Consider the following 9,576-nt stretch of genomic DNA (forward strand, 5'->3'; position numbering starts at 1 on the left):
AATTTTACTGCCTGAGTATTTCAACAGTTTCTGTTGGGTTGAAACTGCTCCTGCTGCTAGCAAAGCATCAGGGTTTGGGTCAAAACACACTAACGAACATTTTCACAGTTCTTACCTCATCAGCTTCCGACTGGCTGTCCCACCCAACAGGCTCGGAGACCTGGATGCCAAGGCTCCTGTACGCTTCATATTTGGGTCCCCAGCAACTCTTGTGCTAAGATGGTGACTAATAAATGAATCCCTCACGCCAGATAGAACCTAGGCCCAAGGAAGCTGCCTCTCTCAGGTAGAAATTAAATGGGTGTTCAAGGCTCCCCATATTCTGGCCCCAATGTACTCCCCCAGCTCTACTTTTCCCTGCTTTCTCCAGACTTGTCCCTTCAGTAGAGGCAGCAGAGACGCCAAGGCCCTGTATGAGTCTCCTACTTTCCTACCTCCCCTTGTCCACCTCTCCCTTCTCCTGACAGCCCTTTGGCTCCCTTTCCTTCCTCTGTCATGCCATGGTCCTCACTACCACAGGGACTTAGCACATCCTTTTTTGTTTTGACTCAAATGCTGTTCCACCACCCATTTCACCTAGTTTATACCTAGTCATTCTTCATATCTCAAGTCTGAAGATACTTCCTCAGGGAAGCCCTCCCTGACTGCTCTAGATTACGTCAGTTCAACCCCCCCCACACACACACATTGGTCAGTCCAAGAACCATGTACTTTCCTTTCTTAGCACTCATTTGTATCATAATTTATTAGGGTAACTGTCTGATTAATGTCTGAGTCCCCATTCACTCTGAGGACTAATTCACTCTGTCCCAGAGCCTGGTACATAGCGGATGCACTATAAGTATTTATTGAATGGATGAATACAGGCTGGGACAAAAGTAGGTTTACAGTTGTGAGTACATGACACACAGTTTATTCTTGTATTATTATTTATTAATTATTGTATTATTTTCCATAAGAACAACTGTAAGCCTACTTTTGCCCCAGCCTGTATTGTTGTTACAACTGCTCTGCTAAATCCCTCCATTGGCACCCAGGGTGGCCAGGGAGGTGTGCTGCTCAGGTTTCCCTCCCAGAGAGCCTGCTATGGTTCTGCCGCCGCCTTCCAGCTGAGGCCACGGTCCTCCTGGGCCGCTCCCAGCCAGGGCCTGAGCACAGCGGGGCCCTAAGGATGGGGCAATTTTGCCCAGCAAAAGACTTCTCTAATGGGCCCTTTTTTCTCTGGGGCTACGCACTGGCCTGGCCAAGACTTTCTCAGATTTGCTGTTCCAGTTATCAATTTATTGCCTCTCAATTCCAAATTCACCCTTTAGTGCCTGCTCTACGATACAGAACTGGACTCTGAGCATTGCCTCCCTTACAGTGAGATGTTGAACTTCGCCAGAAGAGGGTGCTGGAGGGGACATTTCAGGAGGAAAGAGGCTTGGCTTTCTGGTTCTGGGGGTGTGTGTGTGTGTGTGTGTGTGTGTGTTCTTGCTCCTTCTGTGTGGTAGGTCAGCAGTGCGTGAGGACATCTGGTGCTGATCTGCCGCAGCCATGAGCAGTCTGTCAGCAACCTTGCAGCCCTCAGGCCTGGGGTCCATCTTCTTCCTCCTAACTCAGGTACATGCCATACAGTCTTGGCCTCACACCTGCAAAGGTGCCCCAGTTCCCCCACCCACCAGCCTCAGCTCCCTTGGGCCTCTGAGGACTTCTAACCTTCCTTGCCCAGTGACTATGGACCAGCTGTGGCCCAGCCAACCCAGCAAAATTCTCTGCCATCTGGTGGGCTTCAACCACACCTTCTCCAATGAGGTCACCCCCCTTCCAAATCTGTCCTTCCTTGGGCATGCTCTCTAGGATACCCTTTAAAGTTATCTTTATATCTTTATAGTTACTCTCTTGTGTAAACTTAATAATTCTTTAAATAGCCCCTATTAAGTTACTGTCTCCTGGTTGGACTTAGAAACAGTGCACAGAAGGCCAAGGCTTTTCCTACCCAATCCTTCCTTCCCTCTCTCCTTCCACAGCCGTCAGGCCTTCATCACAGCCTAGAGGGTCTCGCCACCTGCTCCTTCCCGTCTCCTCTATCCTTCACAGGTGTAATCCCAACAAATCTCAGGACATCTTTCATTCTTTCTTGGCATTTGTTTCTCAGAGGACATGGACTGATGCAACTTCCCATCACACCTAGAATAAAATCCCGAGGCTTTATATAATCTGCTTTATGGCCCAAGACCAGCTCTCTCCCCCAAACACACCTTCCTGCTACTCCCCAGGTCATTCTACTCCAGTCACTGTGGGTGGCCTCCTTGAAGTTCTGCAAACATACAAACCAGAATCCCACCCCAGGGTCTTTGCACTTGCTGCTCTGTCTTTGATACAAGGCTTGTTTCTTCATTTCATTAGACCTCTTCTCAAATGCCACCTCCTAAGAAGCCATCACCCACCACCTCCAATTGCCCCTTAACTCTGTCCCTTTATCCTGCTTTGTTTTGTTTCTTTATAGCACTTAAAACCATGTCACATACTATATATTATACTTATTTACTTTTCTGTCTCCCCCTCTAAAGAAATGTCTCCTCCATGACGCCAGAGACTGTCTGCCTTGTTCACTGCTGCATCCTCAAGGCCTGGGTTAGTAAGTACCTGGCACACAGTAGATACTCAGTAAGTATTTGTTACTTGACTGAATAAAGGAGTGTCCTTGCCTTTCTTTGCTCAAGCCATTTCCTCCACCTGGAATGCTTTCCCTTCTCCTTCCTGCCTTTCCTAATCCCTTTAAGACTCAGCCCTAGACCCTACTCCTCCAGGAAGCCCTCCCTGAGAAGCTGGGCTCTGAGCTCCTAGATAGTGGCTTGTTCTTGCCCCTCAGCTACTATACTGCCTAATTTTAGGTATAATGTAGGCTTTATGTTAGGTAAAGACTGAGGTTGAGATTCAAGGCAGAAGAGAGCAGGCTGGCTTTATTGGGGTGAAGGAGAGGGGAAGGGGTGCTCCATAGGCTCTGGGCCAGGGTGGAGCTGCCAGGAGAGCAGCCTGGGATGTGGGATGCAGTGTCACTTCTTCCACTCCTTCTTCTCATAGTCCCACCGGGAGGCCAGGCCTTGCACAGGGTTGCCCTTCATATCCAGGATGCGCTGGAGCTGCTGGGCCTTCCGCTCATCCGTCAAGGTGATGGGCTTCTCAGGGAACACTGCAGGGAAGGCATGGGGGAGGGACAGGGGCAGTTTGGGACCCTACCAGGTTCGCCCTCTCCCACTGAGCCAAGATCCCCAGTGACAGGATTAGGGTGCCCTGCATGGAGGAGCTCCCTCCACCCTGTCCGCCCCCCCATTAGACTCTCTAAAGCTTCACTCCACAGACTTCAGTGTTCTGATCCCCACTCTGCCTTAGCTTCACTGTGGGAACTGGGCCAAGGTCCTTCCCTCCTAAACCTTTCTTCACCTGCTGTGTGGCCCAATGGTAATAGGAGCACTGGTTTGAAGTCTGTCTGGATCCAAATCCCAGATTCACCACTCTCTTGCTGGGTGGCCTTGAACAAGTCACTTTGTCTCTCTGAGACTCAGTTTCCTTGCCTGTCAAAATCAGGTCCTATTCACTAGGGTTGTGGGGATTAAATGAGAGACTATTTATAAAACAATTTGCATAATGTGGGACAGATATGAAGCCCCTAATACTTGGTAGCTACTATAATTATAATTACTAAGTTTGCTCCCACTTATTGGGAGGAGTCCAGGAAGAGATAGTTTCTGTTACTTCCTGAAGGGGGTTGGGAGTAGGACATAGGATAGGGGTGTTCACTTTAAAAACCTGGGGAGGCCTGGCCAGTTGCTTGGTTGGTTGGAGTGTTGTCCCATGAGTCAAAAATTTGGGATTTCGATCCCTGGTTGGGGTGCGAACAGAAAGCAGCCGATTGATGTTTCTCTCTCTCCCTCTCTTTCTAAAATCAATAAAAAACATACCCTCAGGTGAGGATTAAAAAAAAAAATCTGGTGAGGACAATAGTTAACCCAAAGGCTGAAGCACTCATGGGGCATTTTAGGTGCCTTCGTATGTGGAGCAGGGAAGGACTGGGGCCCACATCATCCAGCACCACTCACATCTTACTTCCTGGTCCATCTGCCCCTGAGGCTGACTCACCTGCCTGAAATCCATCCCTGGTACTTTCTATCCCAGTGGGTGGCCAAGAAAGAAAAGATTTTTATGGGTACCTATTAGTACCAAACATTGGGCTAGACTAGAATTTTTCCCAAACGCTCTCTCATTTCATTCTTATGCAAGGTAGGAATTCCCATCACACTTTTACAGAAGAAACAAGGTGATGCCACTAGACATAAAGTCAACCGACTGCAGCTCTTCTTCAATATCCTCTCCCTTCTTCCAGAGCAGTCTTCTCAAACCTGAGTGGGCACCAGGATCACCTGGAGGGCTGTTAAAACACCAATTGCTGGGCTCCAGTGTCTGACTCAATAGATCCAGAGCGGGGCTGAGAATTTGCATTTCTAACAGGTGAAGCTATTGGCTCAGGAACCACACTTTGAGAATCACCCTAGCAATGGATGGTTAGTGGGTATGTGACAGCCCTGCTAAAGACTACATTTCCCAGCTTCCCTTGCGGCTAGACACGGTCGCATGATCATTTCTAGCGAATAGAATGAAGTGGTGAGCAGAAGCCGTGTGTGTGTGTGTGTGTGTGTGTGTGTGTGTGTGTGTGTGTGTGTGTGTGTGTGTACCCGAGAGGAGTTGTGCCCTCCCTTCCCCTCTTCCTCACTTGAATATAGGCTTCGGCTGGAGCCAGAGTAGCCACAGTGTATGTCACAACGAAAGCTACATGTTAAGGATGGCAGAGCAACAAGACACAAGAAGCCTGACATTGTGGAGCACGCATACTTCCCATGGCCTTTCTGTGTGACAAGATCAAAACATTTATCTTGTTTAAGCTCTTGTATGTCGGGGACTCTTTGTTACAGCAGCTGAAACAATGTACTGAAAAATTCACACTTAATAACAGCCAGCTGGAATATGCCTTCCTTTGGATGGCCCTCCAGGATTCTTTCCCTCTCTCCTTGGGGTCCTCACGGACCCTCCAACCTACCTCGCCCTAGGCACGTATCCTGTGTTATAGTAACACCACCATTCATAACTATGTGCGGGCACTGGCCTACAGCTCTTTCTTATTAAAACCTCACAAGAGCCCTGAGATGTGGGCACTATTATTCCCATTTTACAGATGAGGGAATTGAGGCTCCGAGAGGTAGAGTCCCTACATTCCCACTCAGGCAGCTGTGCTCTGAGTCTTCACCCTCCCCCTCTTTGGGGGACTTTTCAAAATCTTCAGATGAGTACCAGCATAGCTCCCTTATAAGAGCTCGGCTGGTGGCTGTGGCCACAAGGGCATGGCCCAGCGCAGCAGCCAAGTGAGATGTTGCCACTCACCATAGACTCGCTGCCACCAAATCAGCAGAGCTGTAAATCCACAGAAGAAGAAGACACAACCCATCACGGTCTTCCACTCGTTGGAGCGACGATTCATCTCTGCGAAGGTCTCATGGAACTGGATCCTGTACACTGGATGCAGGTAAGGGGTGGGGGAGGGCTCAGGTGCAGCCATTTCAAGGACCCCAGGCCAGCTCTTGGTCTCAGGGATCTCTAGCCTTCCCCTACCTGCAGCAGATGCTGTCCATTCAGCACATTCTTACCAAGCATCTACTGTATGCAAAGCATGGCCAGGAAATGGTAACAAGGCTCCAAATATTAGAGTCAGCCCGGGGCACTTCTGGTGGGCAGAACCTGGGGTCACACATCCCCCCCTGCTCCCCAAGGTCAGGCTTCTGCTCCCCACCCCATCTCGCCTGCCTCTCTCTGCTCTGTCCCTCACACCACTCAGTGGTGCCAGATCCCTCCATGCTCTCCTGCTCCCATCTTTCCCCATGCTGTTCCCACTACCTAGCAGCACCCGCCTCACCATTCAAGGCCAGCTGGAATGTGCCTTCCTCTGGATGGCCCTCCAGGACTCCACCCTCTCTCCTTTGGGTCCTCACAGACACTTGAACACACCTCAACCTAGCCACATATCCTGCCTGGGTTTGTGTCAGTTCCCCCACGGGACTGGGAGCACCCTGATGGCGGGAACCACCTGGGTGATTTGCTCCTGTGTCCCCAGCATCGTCTTGCATCAGACTGCACAATAGTTGAGTGAATAAAAAAAATGAACAAATGCATGCACTTCTGCCCTTGGGTATGTATTCAGGTGTTTGGGGGTTTCTGGCTGTTGTGGGTGGGGGCTCCCTGACAGGCCCTTCTTTGCAAAGCCAACCGCAGCCCACACTCCCAGCCAGGCCCCCTCTGAGACCTACAGGCCACCTTCTCGTCAGGGCTCAGCTGGGTCCAGCTGCCCTTCTCCTTCTCCTTCAGTGCCTGCTGCTCAGGGCTGAGCTCCGTGCAGAAGGGCTCATCTGGCATGGGGTAGGAGCGCTGGGCGTGGTAACTGGTGTAGGGGGTCATCTTCCCCTTGCTGTGGGCTGTGGGCACAAGGGAGGAGCTGAGTTAAGGCTGCCCCTGAGACGTTCCAGCACTAACCATAATATTACCAGAGAAGGCTGCATTTATTGAGCACTTATTGTGTGCCAGGAGCCATTCTAAGGCCTTCAGGTGAGCAGACTCATTTACCCCGCATCACTCTGAGCCAGGTGATGCTGTTATCTCCATTTTACAGATGAAGAAACTGAGCAACAAGTGACTTGCTGAAATTCACAGAACCAGAAGGACCAGGGCCAGGGCTGCAATTCAGCCGCCCTCCCCGCCCCCCCCAGCTTCAAATCTCGTGTTCTCTGGGAAGATCTGAGGTAAAGAGGGCATGTCAGACAGAGGCAGTGGGTGAGCAAAGGCTCATGAGATCGACCTGAGCTGACAGATGGGAAACTGCTCTGCAAACAGTAAAACAATATCCGTATGCCTTTAATGAGGGATCAAGGGCAGTTTTGGAGTGGGTTTGAAAGTGAGTTCCTCCCCACCCCATCCCCTTTACCTCACTGTGCTTCAGTGTACTGGCGCACAAGAGATGCTCTGTAAATTATACTGATAAGTAGAGAGGTTGGTTTACTGCTGGCTTCTGTTCCTAGATGCTCTCCCTGATGGCTAAGCCCGCAGGGCTCTGTGTAAGTGTCCAGGAGAAAAGGCTGGGCACTAGGAGAGTCTCAACAAAGCTTCTGTTTATCATCATCAGAGATGCCCACAAGAACAGCATTGGTATGAACTTGCCAGGATAGCACTGGAACTGCTTTGAGCAAGGAGTCCTGGCTCTTTGAATATCTAGGTCTCTGGGCCACAGTTTGTTCATCTGAGAAATGGTGATAATAGTACAGCCCTCACCTCACATGGCTGTCATGAAGTCTAAATGTGTTAATCCGTACAAAATGTCTATCACAGCTAGGGGTACATAGAAAGGGCTCAATAAATGTTATTTATTTATAAATAAATAAGCCAGTAAGTCAATCAATCAACAATCAATCAATCAATCAATCAGAAAAGCCCTTCTGCTATCTGGCTGAAGTCTCTCCTGCTTTAAGCTTCTTTCTTCTAACTAGCACTGACACCAGGGTCTGGAAAGGAGGTCCCAGGTTCTGTCAGCACCTCCACCTCAGGACACAAAGGCCTCAGGGGCCTAAAGTGTAGGGTTCAGGCCCTGAGGAAGCTTGGGTTGCAGGAGCTCCATTTCCTGGCTCCAGGAGTGGGATTGTGAGAAATGGTTTTGGGGTAGGTCCAGCATGGAAGGGACAGGGGCAGCCTGCAGAAGGACTCCTGCCCCTTGCCTTGGAGTTAGGCAAGGGAGGAGGGTGTCCAGGTCTTACCGGTGTCTCCCGGGCTGTGTATCCCTCGCATTCCAAGTCCCCGCTTCCTCAGCACCAAGCTCCAGGCAGCTCTAAAGAACATCTGGGCGGGGGGTTGTGAATGAGCCCCCACGTTGCTCTCTGCCTCTACTCCTTAGGGCCCAGACAGAGAAACAATTTTCACAGGTGTGGTGGCGGTGGGGTTCTAGAATTTCAAGGTCACCCTTCTAATTTTGTCTGATATCCATCTAGGGGTAGATGGGGGTCCTAGACATTTGGAGCTCCCTCCTGGGACCTCAATTCACCATCTGGAAAGTGGGAGGAGACCTAATTCTTAAGGCAGGGTCTGAATAGTTTGGGGCTAGGGGCTTGGGTCCTTCCTGCTTCCTGCCCGAGCTCAGCCTGGTCAGGTTGGGAAACCTCCCTGGGTTGTTTGCCCCCCAGAGGAAACGGGGTGGGAGTCCAGGTAGGGAGGAAGCAGGTCCTGGGGCTACCTCCCTTCCCTACAGGGCCATCTGCCAGGTCTCTGCCAGCTGGTCTGGCCCCCACCTCTCCCCCCTCTAATTGGCTGCCTACGTGCAGGGAGAGCTTGCTCTGCTGGTCTAGTGGAGGAGGGGGACAGGATGAGCCCAACCCCCATGGGGTGGGGAGCCTCAGGGACTGACATCCATGGGGGTGGGGAGGGACTTCAGAGAAGGACAGAACCGAAATCTGTCAGAGAGGAAAAGGAGCACACATCTGGAGAGAGAATGGGGGTATCCCACTTCTGCAAAGAGAAAGTGCCCCCCCACACCTGGGGGGGCACCCAATAATTAGGAAGCGGTATACCATGTTTGGTAAGTGGGAGGGGGCCCCCACATTTGGGAAGGAAGGGCTCCCCATCAGTGATAAGTAGGTGGGAGAGCCCCACATATGGGGAAAGGGAAGGAGTAATTTGCGTTTGGGGACAGATGGCGCCCCATATGCAGACAGAGGATAATTCCCCAGGAGTCTCCCCTTTCATGGCAGGGACCACATGGGGCCGGAGTCCAAGTCGCATGCCCCACTCTCCCTGGCTTGAGAAGTGGGGGCTCTCCCAACCACTTACCTCGCAGCTCTGCTGCAGGGGGAGCGAGACCCAGGTCGGCTGAGGGCTGAGTGAGTAATGGAGAATGGGCTGCAGAGGGACCAGCTCTGGCGCCAGCCCCTGGGCCCGCCCCGAGCCTTTCCCAGTGCCTCCCCTGCGTGGGAACGTGGGAACGTCCTGCCCCAGAGGGGCGTGGGAGCGCCCAGCTCACCTCCCTGAGGGCTCCGAGCCTCGGCCTGGAGAGAGGGACTGCAGAGTGACTCGCCGCCCACGGGAGTCCTGCCTCTGGAGACCCCAAGCTGACTGCATCCTAGAACACAGCTGGCCGTGTGTCCTGGATGGACCCAGGAGCTGGATCTTCCTGCCTCCACACCTTTGCTCACTGCTGTTCCTTCCACCTGAAATGCTCTCTTAGGGCCTTTGCCGACCCAAGTTTAATTCCAACTTTTCAACCCAGACCCAATGCCTCCTGCTCCAGGAAGCCCACAATTACCTAGAATCTGGAACTGGCATGTGGTGTACTACTTCACTCCCACACCCCCATACCCAATGAGAGGTGAAAAAAGCCTCCCTCTGAGGTTCAAATCATAGCTGTGTGGCCTTCAACATGTGGCCTAACCTCTCTGAGTTCCTGTTTTCTTTTCTATAAAAGGATTTAATGATAGTTTCTACCTCACAAGACTATTATAAAGATTAAGT

The 9,576-nt window shown here is 51.4% G+C and overlaps 1 protein-coding gene across 2 annotated transcripts; it reads right to left on the reverse strand.

The window, feature by feature from the left end:
• Positions 1-2,920: 2,920 nt before the first annotated feature.
• COX4I2 (cytochrome c oxidase subunit 4I2) lies at positions 2,921-8,963 on the reverse strand. Of its 2 annotated transcripts, none has more exons than XM_081149923.1 (5): positions 8,899-8,963; positions 7,833-7,914; positions 6,339-6,503; positions 5,419-5,550; positions 2,921-3,175 (listed from the first exon to the last, which is right to left on the reverse strand). In XM_081149923.1, the coding sequence occupies exons 2-5, from the start codon at positions 7,912-7,914 to the stop codon at positions 3,039-3,041; spliced, it is 516 nt and encodes a 171-aa protein (XP_081006049.1). In that variant the 5' UTR covers positions 8,899-8,963; the 3' UTR covers positions 2,921-3,038. The 2 variants fall into 2 exon arrangements, with proteins under 2 accessions (XP_081006049.1, XP_081006050.1); XM_081149924.1 differs by having other exon boundaries at positions 7,833-7,964; positions 8,899-8,948.
• Between the last annotated feature and the right edge of the window lie 613 nt (positions 8,964-9,576).

This window comes from Miniopterus schreibersii (assembly GCF_964146895.1).
Source record: "Miniopterus schreibersii genome assembly, chromosome: 10".
Taxonomy (NCBI): Eukaryota; Metazoa; Chordata; class Mammalia; order Chiroptera; family Miniopteridae; genus Miniopterus; species Miniopterus schreibersii.